At 51.2% G+C, this 11,479-nt stretch overlaps 1 protein-coding gene across 1 annotated transcript; it reads right to left on the bottom strand.

Annotated features, from left to right (window-relative positions):
- Window positions 1–233: 233 nt before the first annotated feature.
- On the bottom strand, window positions 234–6,186 carry LOC109551515 (uncharacterized). The gene is made up of 3 exons (XM_033863638.2): window positions 6,095–6,186; window positions 2,000–5,580; window positions 234–419 (listed from the first exon to the last, which is right to left on the bottom strand). Exons 1-2 carry the CDS (start codon window positions 6,184–6,186, stop codon window positions 4,644–4,646), a joined length of 1,029 nt encoding a protein of 342 aa, XP_033719529.1. The 3' UTR covers window positions 234–419; window positions 2,000–4,643.
- Between the last annotated feature and the right edge of the window lie 5,293 nt (window positions 6,187–11,479).

The raw sequence follows: 11,479 nt of genomic DNA, 5'->3' as shown, positions 1-11,479 counted from the left end.
TTTTCCATTAAGTGAGGAAGCACGATATTGATTTGTTTTGTGTGTGACCGTTACTAACTGAAGTGGATACTTGTCAAGTTATTACAAGGTGAAGTGTCTCTAACTAAACATATTAATCATGGACTGGAGAGGGTATTTTCACGCCCTGTGCTTATTAGAAGGATGGGCGCTATCATAGTCAAATCATACACACTTCAATTGCTTTGCTCAACTCAAAGTAGCAGGCTTACATATTCTGTATGTTTTCCCCATGTTTATTTTTGTAAAAACAACACATGGATTTTTCATCTGCTTCATGTTTCTAAACGTTACATCGGATCATTTAAAATAAATCTCAAATAGGCTTTCTTCCCAGTCAAGGTGGAAACAGAGAGTGATGAATTGTCGTTAACTCCACTTCGCCGTCCTCGTCTTTATCTCTGAACCAGAAAAGAGAGACATGTACCTAATTTACCAAGCATTAAATGATTTTCTTCAATTTTATCTAAGTTAACTCAAGAGAGGAAAATGTTTTTACAGGTGTAGAAGCTTCTGATGTTAAAATCGTCCTCACTTCAGCGGCTGCTGTGACTGTAGGACCTTAATCGTCTTGCAGTCGCTCACCGGGGACTTTTAAAATAACCCAAACACCCAACTACGTTTGACACCATTATTCCTTGGTGCTAAAAGTCTTACATTTGGACCCCGGTGAGCCCCTGACATCCTCTTTCCAGTATAACTGCTTTTCCTTCACAGCAGTTAAGGACATTGATGTCAGAACCGAGTGGTTGAAGGAGGTTCAAGAAAAGGATCTGGAAATGAGACGTGACAGGCTTGCACTACTGGTGAACTTGGTTGAAGGTCCGCACGATCGTGTCATGTTCTACTAAGAATAAGCATTCCCACCACGATGATCAGTTTCAGCTTTGACGTGGCCCAAGCAGAGCTGTCTTTGAACACGTTGATCGAGCAAAGGTCTTGGTGTTTGTATTAAAAGTTAGTTTTCTGTGTGTCCTTTGCCACTTAGTAGGGCTCAGCCCTCCTGCTTTGCTCCAGCATCTTCGGGTGGCGGGGAGCTCGGCAGCCTGGGGATGGTCCCCCCCAGGCCGTGTGCGTCCTGACTCCCGAGCCCCCCACTCTCCTCTCCTCGGTCCCCCGCGGTCCCAGCGCTTCTCACGCGGGGACCTCCCTTCTCCTCAGGGACCGCTGCCTGCCTCGCTCTAACCTGCCCTCTCGTCTGACTTGCTACAACCCTGGAGCAGACCCTTCACAGGCACGTGTGTGTCCGTGGGGTGGGCGTGTCCCTTGCGGGACCTGGTGGGAAGCTGGGGCTCTCCTCTGAGGTCACCGCGCACACACACGTGTGGGGACAGCCAGAGGGCTCCTGGTCCAGTTGAGGGTCCACGGACCCCAGGTCAGCAGCCCCTGTCGGGAATTTTCACTTGGGAGAGGCTCACGCCTGGTGGGACGCGGGACGCTGCTGTGTTCTTCCTGCTGCCTTGCCCGTAGGGCTTTCGAAATACTCACTGTTTTCTAAAATGTTTGCCTCAGTTTTGTCTCCGTGATTAGAGTGTAAGCTCCTTGAAGGAAGGGACAGAGGACTTAGATGGCAAGACAACCACTTTGACTAAACAAGGTACAGTAAATGTAGTTGAACACCCGTTGGCCAGTCGACATTTAAATGGGAAGCAGGGCGTGTTTTGTTGCCTAAAATGACACACTTTCGGTACCAGGGCACATGTGATCCTGGAGGAAGCTCGATGAGCGTGGTGGCATATTCTCTGTGATTTTAGGGAAGGGAGATTCCCACCCATCCCCCTCATGCCTGGAGGGGCCGACCCAAAGGCAAGGAGGGGCTCGGCAGGTATGAGAGGGGACAGAAAAAGACGAAGGAGAGCAGGGGAAGCAGGGGACAGAGGAGAGGAGGGCAGGGGCCAGGGGCCGGCCAAGGGACCACACTGGTGCGTGGTCTCCGAATTCAGGCTCCTGAAAACTTCTTGGAGCAATTATCCGTTCCTACCTTGTCCATGGCGGTCATGAGACACCCCCCGTGCAGGCTGAGTGTCACCTGCTGTGGCCACTCCCCTGTTAGGTCCCAGCCTCGGAACCAGGTAGCTTTGCTTCTTGGTTTCCCTTCGCCCTTACATTCTATTGTTGCTCCGAAGGCCAGTTCATATCTGCTGGGGTTTATTCCATCGCGCGGCTACTGCTTTCAAGTAGCGGCCTGAGGCTAGTGTCGCAATAACCTGGCCTTTGCTGCCTCTCCCGGAGAACCCCACCCTTAGAAGGCTCTGAGGAGTTTCAGAAGGTCAGAGGACGAAAACCATCCTGGCATTCGATGCGTATTTGCGTACGCATTTAATTTACTTGGGGAGAAGAGCGGCTATTACCCAAGCAAATATAATAATTGGCCTCGTTAGCGATAAAGCTGGAATCGGCATTTTAGGAGACTCAGAGTCAGTATGCTGGGCGAATAGCTGCTGCATAAGCTGTTACTGTTGCCGGCGCCTACCTGAGCTGCTGTAATTAACTCCACTTTAATTATTATTAAATTATTATTAGGCTCATGTTCCTTCCCTTCTGGGCCTCTGTATTTATAAGCACGTAGACAAGGGCTCTTTATTAAGCTTGTTGAGGGAGAGGTACACCCGACCGCCCGGCGCCAGGCCCTGGACCCCAAAGGCTGGTCCTAAAGCCATGAGCTGAGCAGGGCTTGGCCACCTTTTCTCTAAAAGGCCGAACAGCAGCTGCTTCGGGCCTTGTAAACCAGGCTCAGGGGAGGCTGGTCACGGAGGCTGCCTGACGGGGGCGGGGCTGTGCACCAATAAAACGTGACGAAAACCGGCCAACTGTCCGAGAGGTCATAAGAACATTTGAGCAAATGGAAGTCAGCCGGTGGGGACCGCGGACCGGGCGGCTGCCTGATGCACAAGGCGGGAGCTTTGGGCCACAAACTGCTGACGTTCCCTTCTGACGCTTAGAGGCCTTTGCTTTTCTCTTATTCCTCGATTCTTAGTTCAAGAGCTCAGGTTGCTGAAGGAGGGACGTTTCTAAAGGGCCAGGTCAGTAGCCTCGGCCGCAGGCCGGGCCGTGCCCCTGCCGGCTCCTGTCTGCACTTTCATGGCTGCTCTTGGGCTACAAAGGTGGGGCAGTAGTTGCTGCAGTGGCTTGGTGGACGGCGCACAAAGACCACATATTTGCTCTCTGGCCCTTTACAGGAAGCGTCTGTGGGACCCTGCTGTACACAGGCAACTGCAGTCGTCTCTTGAAGGGAAATACGATGTGTGTGGTCAGCTGTGTATCATCACACACGCAACAAGTACCTGTGTCACGAGTGGACTGTTCACAGATAAGCCTGATAAACGTGTGAACACAGGTTACGGGTTATGATGCCACCAGAGAGGATCCGCGTTGCGCGCCTGGGTTCTGGGCAGCCGCCTCGCTGCGCACCATCCCCACAGGAGGCTCCTGCTTCCCCACTGGCGGCCGCGCGGCTGGGGGTCAAGCCCGCCCGTCGTCAGAACCAAAAGGCCCCAGAAGGTGCAGGAGGAATGGCCGGAGGAGGCCACCTGGGGACAGATTCCACACGCACATCTTACAATAAGGACTTAAATGAGCTTTTCACCCAGAGTTTTAAAGTGCGGGTATTTGCACCGTGGACGGCTGTCTCCCTGCCTGCAAGACTTAGGGAAGCTTTGGAGAGGGCTCAGAGCCCCGTCAGCGCCCCCTCCAGGGCCTGGTGGGTCACCCACGGTTTACACCCGCTGTCATTTTCTCTCCTGGTTTTCCAGGCTTTGCTGGATGCTAATTCATTGTCCAAACATCCCCCAAAGTGGGCTTTGTAGAGTTGAGAGACACAGCACCGCGGGGGAACGCTGAGAGAGGCCTCGGTCACCCGTCCCGCAGGTGAGGAGACAGGCTGGGCGCTGACTTTCCACGCGCACTGCCCTTGGGGCCGTTTTCTGCGCCATCAGTGGTCTTCCAAATAGAGCCCTCTTAAATAAAACGTGCCAACATATGAGCCCAGGAGGATGCATCTGCCGCTCCCGGGCCCAGACGGAGGGGGTGGAGTCACCTGGAAGGCCGTCGGGCACCCAGACCCTTGGCGGGGCCCTGTCCCAAAGCCCGGCTGGGCCCATGCCTCCTGTCGAGGCTGCCTGCTCAGGCCTCCGAAAGGACTCACAGCACCCTTTCGGTTGCCAGACGTCGGTGTGATGGGCAGGGCCTGGGCCGGCCCCGCAGCATCTTACGACAGGGGCTCCGTCTGTGGCGCCTTTGGGGGAGTTTCTCCACGAGAGACTCCATGCAAGGGTCTCACCGACCTTTGCTGCCAGCCCCATGCCCTCCCAACCCCCGTTATTCATCTGCAGGACAGCGTGGGTCATGAAAGGGGTGGCCCAGGCCCCTTCACGCCTGTCCTGTGAGTCAGCGCCGAGGCTGCCGCGGCCTGAGCCCCCAGGGCCGTGCTGCGGGTCGGAGGCCCAGGAGGTGGGAGCTCAGACGCGGCCGATCTGCCCTAGACGAGGGACGAGATAGTAACGTGACCGTTTATGCCCGTTTGTGACCACACTGCTCCTGTCGTGCCGGCCAGACGTGCTCCCCAGGTGACCAGGCAGGAGGGGGCCTTCTGGGACTGGCCTTGGGCGGCCCCTTCTCAGGGCAAGTCAGCGGCCCCGGCGGGGCCGCCTGGGCAGTGACCCCGCCCCACCTGGGCAGTGATCCCACCCCACCTGGGCAGTGACCCCGTCCCCACTTGGGCAGTGACCCCGTCCCCCGCCTGGGCAGTGACCCCGCCCCACCTGGGCAGTGACCCCGTCCCCACCTGGGCAGTGACCCCCGTCCCCACTTGGGCAGTGACCCCACCCCACCTGGGCAGTGACCCCGCCCCACCTGGGCCCCCTCTGCCTGCTGCTCCTGCAGGCGGTGACCCAGCAGGAGAAGCCGGTTAACCAGCAAAGGGGACCTTGACCCGCCTGCGGGACTGGAGAGACGAGAGTCCCTCTGGAGAGAAAAGGGCCGGGGCCCACGCTCTCCCCGTGTCTGTCTCTGTTCCGAGCGTGCGTGTGTGTGTCCGTGTGCACGTGTGCCGGGGCGTCTCGAGGAGGAGCCCACGCACATGACCTGTGCCCCGGTTTGCCGGCAGTGGAGGGGCTCGTGTCTGCAGCCGCACGCCGCTCCTTCCGCCTGCAGGCAAGGTCAGCCCGTCTCAGTCCGCAGGTGCCGCTGCGCTTGGAGACTGCCGCCAGCCCCAGGGTTCCGGTGAGTTCACTGCTGAGCCTGGCGAGCGGCGGGGGCTGTTCTGCACGTGCACGTCTGCAGGAATCCCAGCCTTCTCCTCTGCGGACACAGGAATCCCAGCCTTCTCCTCTGCGGACAGAAGGTTCTTGGCAGGAAGGATGAGGCTTTCTCTTCTGCTCACTGTTAGTTGGCCACCTGCTCCAGGGAGGCCAGGTTTGCTGACTTACAGGGGCTGATCTGCAGTCAGGGGCTGCATTCCAGCGCGGGCAGGGCCCGGGTCTGCGCCGCAGCTCCTGGGACGCGCTATGCTGGTGGGCGGGGCCGAGGGGCAGCGGGGCGCGGAGCGCTGTCGTCTTCACTGCGCTTTAATGATGGGGTGAGCATGTTGGGGCCGCAGCCAATAGGTGAGGATAATTACGCCTGGAATTCATGCACCCCGGCCCCACGTTATCACTCACACACGCCCTCCCAGCGCTTGGGGGCCGGAGAAGTGTCAGGATGGCTCCAGGGCTGGAGACCCCAGCTTCCTGGTGAAGTGCACGTCTGGCAGAGTTCTGAGAGCACTGCTGCTAGATCTGAAGAGGTCAGCAACCTGATTTTAGGAGAAAAGCACTCCTTTTCTTCCCAGGTTGCCCTCGAGGGAAAACTGGCTCAGAGGGAATTCACTTCCGGGGCTAACTTGCAGGGGCAGCAAGTAGGGGTTTTGTCTCGGTGCCCTCTCGAATCTCCTTTGTGAACTTGGAACAAAAGCCCCCAAATCGCTCTTGGTGCCCCTGCCTTCTCGGTGGGGGTGGGGGGTGGGGCTGGCCAGAAATGCAGCGCACGGCCACCCGGTCATGAAGCGGGAGACACAAGCTGTGTTTCCTTCCTTTCGTACCTTGGCAGTTTAACAGGGCATTGGTGGGAGGAGCTCCAGGGCCCTGGGTGAGGATGAACCGCGTCCCAGGAACAGGTGCCGCCGGGCGCCATGTGCATCAGGGGCGTCTAATCTGAGCGGTGACTGCCCCTCTGGGTATTTTCCTGTGGATGGTTTTGATATGGAAAGGAGCGGCTTACACGGTGGGCCTAGCTTAGTCTGCTATATTTAGCTGTTAAAAAGAGTTCTCTCTGATCTCTTTTTTGGGAACGGTCCTCTGCCCCAGCTTCTCTGTTACCCACTCTGCAGGGTGTGACAGCTGAGGCTGGTCACGTGGAAAAACAAAACAGGCTTCTCGCGTTGGGGAGAGTGATCGTATTTTATGCGGTGGGAAAAGTAAGGAGGAAGATAGGTTCTTTGAGCTACAAGAAGAGCCTGAGAGAATGTCCAGTCGAGTGGTTTTCAGCTTTCCTGCAGCCCTTGGTCCTCCAACATGAGGGCGGATGCTCAGGGCAGGTGAGGCCTGGGGAGCCCCTGCTCACGTGGTCACTCTGTCCTCTCTGGCCATGATGATCGACGACGAGGCCCAGCCTTGAAACCTGCTCCAAAGTGAGCACATCTATTTGATTTCGTCTCATTTTTATTTATTTATTTTTTTGTGCAGGTATAAACACAATTATTTATTTTTGGTTTTATCAAGGTCATAGTCATTCTATATAAACTCTTGTATTTGTTTTTTAGCATCTTTATTGGCGTATAATTGCTTTACGATGGTTCGTCTCATGTTGAAAGAAGTCATTTCTGCAACTTTTTACAATTCATGTAATAGATTGATATGGTCAAATATATGCATATAAGTAATTTATAAATCGGTAAATATACGTCTTCAGGGTATAGGTATATTCAAAGATTCTCCTGGAGGAGGGACAGACAGCTCAAAAGTTTGGAGGCCACCGTGTCAGTGGACACGTGTGGACAGCACGGCCCGCTACACTAACACCCTGCTTTTGCCCCAAGGAGGCGGGAGATGCGGGGCTTTGCAGACAGGTGGCTGCTGTTCAGACGGGTGGGCGCCCAGGATGCCACCTCGCACACCAGGGCCTGCGCATCACAGCAGGCTGCCTCTAGGCCCCGAGCTTGCACAGCTGACGACTAAAGTGTCAGGGCCCCTCAGGAGACCTTCGCTGGGTACAAGCCCCCGGGGTGAGGCTTCACAGCCCAGTCCATCCTCATCTGGCTTTGCTTCTTCCTCCAGAGAAGTTAATCAACCTCCTGCACAAACGTCTTTTCTTATTTTCTCCCTACAAATAGATCCATCAAGATCAAACTTCAAAAAAAAAAAAAAAAGAGCTAGTTTGTCGTCACATAAGGAAGAAGAAAGAATGACCAAAAGTAGAATTTGGGTGTGTCTTCTGTCTGTGACCAGGCTTCCCTGGTCTGGGGTTTGAGCCTCGTCTTAGACGCTGGTGAGAGCTGGATGGAACCCCCTTGTGAAGAAAGGCTTACGGGAAGGGGGGGACCACAGGACACCTGTTGGGGTTTTGACCAGATGCTTCAGATGTGGATCAACTGAGGGGAACTGACGTCTTGACAATATTGAGTCTTCCAGCTCACGAGCAAGGTGTGTCTCTGCACTAATACAGGACTTGAATTTCCTCAGCAAAGCAGTGTGGGTCTTACGTACCTGTGTCAGACTTAGTTGTGAGTTTGATGCCGTTGCAAATGGTGATGTGTTTCTAGTTAAAATCCCCAACTGTTCCTCATTCGTTGCAGTGCAGTCACCTCCCTGTGTCCGCGGGTGATGCGTTCCAGGGCCCCTGAGGGCACCCAAATCCAAGGACACTCAAATTTCTCTATCAAATGTTTGCGTATAACCTACACACACCCTCCCATAGACTTTAAATCATCTCTAGATTGCTTGTAATGCCTGCTACAATGTAAATGTTATATAAATACTTGTAAATACGATGCTACGTATATAGGTCCCAGGATGTGGAAAATTCAAGTTTTGCTTTTGGGAACTTTCTGAAATTAAATATATGTATTTGGTCTGTGGTTGGTTGAATCTGAGGGTGCTGGACATGCAGCTATGAAAGGGTGACTGTGTATAGAAATGCATTTGCTATTTAATACTGACCTTGTACCCTGCACCCCTGCTTTTACTTGTTAATTCTTGAATCTTTTTACTTAGAGTTCACTAGATTTTCTGCGGAGGTGATTATGTTGTCTGCAAATAAGACAGGTTTAGTTCTTCCTTTCTCATCTGGGCCCATTTGATTTCTTTTTCTTTCCCTGATGGATTTCTGGGACCCCCCCCCCCATTACAATAGTGAGTACGAGTGGTGAAAGTCATGTCCTTGTCTTATTCTTGATCTCAGGAATAAAACTGTCAGCATTCCACCGTTATGTGCACTTTATCAGAGTGAAGAAATTTCTCTCCTATTCCCAGTTTACTGTGAAGCTGTATTTTGTAAAATACTTCTGTGTCCGTTGAGATCATCATGTGGTTTTTCTTTTTAGTTTATTGTAATATGGTAAAATACATTGACTGATTTTTGAATATTAAACCAACCTTGCATTCCTGGGTCAAGCGTCACTTAGTCATAATGTATGTGTATGTATATGCATATATATAAACATAGATGTAAATATTCTAGACAAAATGTCAGCCAATCAAATACAATATACACATAATATTGGAGAGCACATATATTATTATATATTGGATTTGATTTGCTCACATTTTATTTAGAATATTTACATCTATATTCATGAGAGATATTGGTATATTTCTTTTTCTTTTTTTTTTTTTGAGGTACACGGGCCTCTCACTGTTGTGGCCTCTCCCGTTGTGGAGCACAGGCTCCGGACGCGCAGGCTCAGCGGCCATGGCTCACGGGCCCAGCCGCTCCCCGGCATGTGGGATCTTCCTGGACCGGGGCACGAACCCGTGTCCCCTGCATCGGCAGGCGGACTCTCAACCACTGCGCCACCAGGGAAGCCCTCTTGTAATGTTTTTACATAGTTTTGATATCAGGATAACACTAGCCTCAAAGGTGAGTAACTATGTAGTCTTTTTAAATTTTTCTGGAAGAGTTTGTACAGAGTTGGTAATATTTCTTTCTTAAATGTTTGCTAGACTTCCCCTCTGAAGCCATCTAGGCCTGAAGTTTCCTTTTTTTAACTACAAATTAAATTTAGTTAATAGATATAGAGCTGTTCGGGTTATGAACTTCTTAAATGAGAGGTGGATTATCTCTTTCAAGGAATTAGTCCACTTCATCCAAGTTGTCAATTTTAGATGCATAAAGTGTTCATAATATTCCCCTATAATTTTTTATTATCTGTAGAATCTGCTGTGATGTCACTAGCTTCACTCCTGATACTGGTGTTTGTTTCTTCTTTCTTTTTTTTCTTATTCATCTGGCTAGAAGCTTATCAATTTTGTCGATCTTCTCAAACAAGAAGTTTAGTTTCACTGATCTTGTCTCTTGGTTTTCTGTTTTTACTGCACTGAACGTTCCCTTTGATCTTTATTATTTCCTTCCTTCTGCTTGATTTGTCTTCAATTTGTTCTTCATTTTCTAGTTTCTTGAGGTGAACACTGAGGTCACTGATTTGAGGCGTTTCTTCTTGTCTGATATAGGTGTTCAATACTAGAATTTCCCCATAAGTTCTGCTACAGCAGCATTCCACAAATTCTGATATGTTGTGTTGTTATTTTAATTTCATTCAACAGCCTTTTTTTCTCACCTACCTAAATCTGGAAAGTACCCAGCCTAATTTATAACACAGGTTTTGTGCTCAACAAATGTTAATTCGCTTGCATCTCATATATCATTTGAATGTTCCCCAGTAGACACTTAAGAAATCCTCATTAAATGAGTATATAATAACAGATAACGTTTATAGAATACTTACCACATGCTAGGTACTAAGGTACGTTCTTTTCAAATTATCTCGTCTTATCCTTACTACAGTTTTATTAGGCAGGTACTACTATTGTTCCCATGTTATGGATGAGGAAGCTGATGCCGACAGGTTACATAAGTTGCCGTAGGTCCCAGAGCCAGAAAGGGGAGAACCGGAGCCTGTGTGTGTCCGTGGCATAGCCCCTCCCCACGTCCATCCCAGGAGAGGCTCCCACCTCACCTGCTTCCTAGCAGTCACTAAACTCAGTGTTTGAGGCCCATTTTGTGGTCAGAACTGTAGCTGGGAATTAACAGACACAGGTCTTTTACCTACAAGGTTAGAGTCCAAGTGTGGAAAAAAAACAACAAAAAAGCAACATGAGTAGCAGTCAGAGCTCAGAATGATGTGGGATAGACTCTAAAGGGAATGGAAATTTAGGGAAAGCAGAGAGCGACAAAGCAGGGGCAGTTAAAGAGAGAAGACTTCCCGGAAGAAGGGGACCCCACGGACTCTGAACAAGGGTAAGATGTGAACATCCCCATAGGTTCCCCCAAAGTGTGGCCTGAGCGTGGGAGCGAGGGAGGGCAGAGGGTGAGCTGGAGGGCTGAGGCCACAGAGGTCGGCCCCCAAGGCCCCAGTAAAGAAGACGGATTTTATCCCAAGTGTGTTTGGAAGCTATGGGCAGGTTTTAATAGTAGGTAACATGATCCTGTCAACATTTTAAGGTCACCTGGCTGGAGAATGGGGGTGTGGGGCAGAAAAAACAGTTAGGGGACGAGCCTTCCTGAGACACGCAGTGGGACCGCTGCTCCGTGGGGCTCCGTGGGGTTGCAGGTCAGGCATTTGGAGTGGGCCAGGCAGCTCTGTGTGATGTCCCCTGTGTGCCAGGTCCAGGTCAGGCATAGGGTGGGTTTCTGAGAGGGGGACAAAGGATGTCAGTGCAGCATTTGCGGGAGGTCGGTTACAACGATGGTCGTGCATGTGGTTAGACCAGGATGGAAGCACAGCTGGAGGGGCTGATGGAGCGGAAACGGGTACCATCGTTGGACCGAAGTGTGGATCCCGACAAAGAATCAAGACCAAGGGCAAACCTGAGCGAGTGAGTTTAAGAGGAGACGGTGGTGGGGAGAGTGTGGCGTGGCTGAAGTTTCAGAAATGGGAGCTAAGTTTCAATGAAAGTGGTGCAAACTTTATATACATGTTTTTCATATACACAAAGCCTTTTTCAGGACCCCAACTTCCCCTCCAGCTATGACCTTACATGCCTTCCGTTTACCATCAAGCTTCAAACTGCTCTTCTTGATGACGCCAGTGACCCCCACAGAGTGACTTGAAGATGCAAATGTCACCATTTCACACCATCAAAGGATAATGAACTCCCTTGTTAGGAGGTCAACATATTTTCCAATTTCCCTTTACGTTTCTTCTTTGGCCCATATATTACTTAGAAGTGCGTTATTTAGTTTCTAAGTATTTGAGGATCTTCCAGATATC

The sequence above is a fragment of the Tursiops truncatus genome, chromosome 10, assembly GCF_011762595.2.
Source record: "Tursiops truncatus isolate mTurTru1 chromosome 10, mTurTru1.mat.Y, whole genome shotgun sequence".
In the NCBI taxonomy this organism is placed as follows: Eukaryota; Metazoa; Chordata; class Mammalia; order Artiodactyla; family Delphinidae; genus Tursiops; species Tursiops truncatus.
The sequence above is the reverse complement of the archived record's forward strand: the minus strand, read 5'-3'. Positions and strand labels throughout refer to the sequence as shown.

Coding starts and splice junctions, on each gene's coding strand:
- LOC109551515 (XM_033863638.2), bottom strand. CDS start 6,186: ATGGCGCCCGGCGGCACCTGTTCCTGGGACGCGGTTCATCCTCACCCA. Junction 5,581..6,094: donor TGCCCTGTTAAACTGCCAAG/GTACGAAAGGAA, acceptor CCATCATTAAAG/CGCAGTGAAGACGACAGCGC.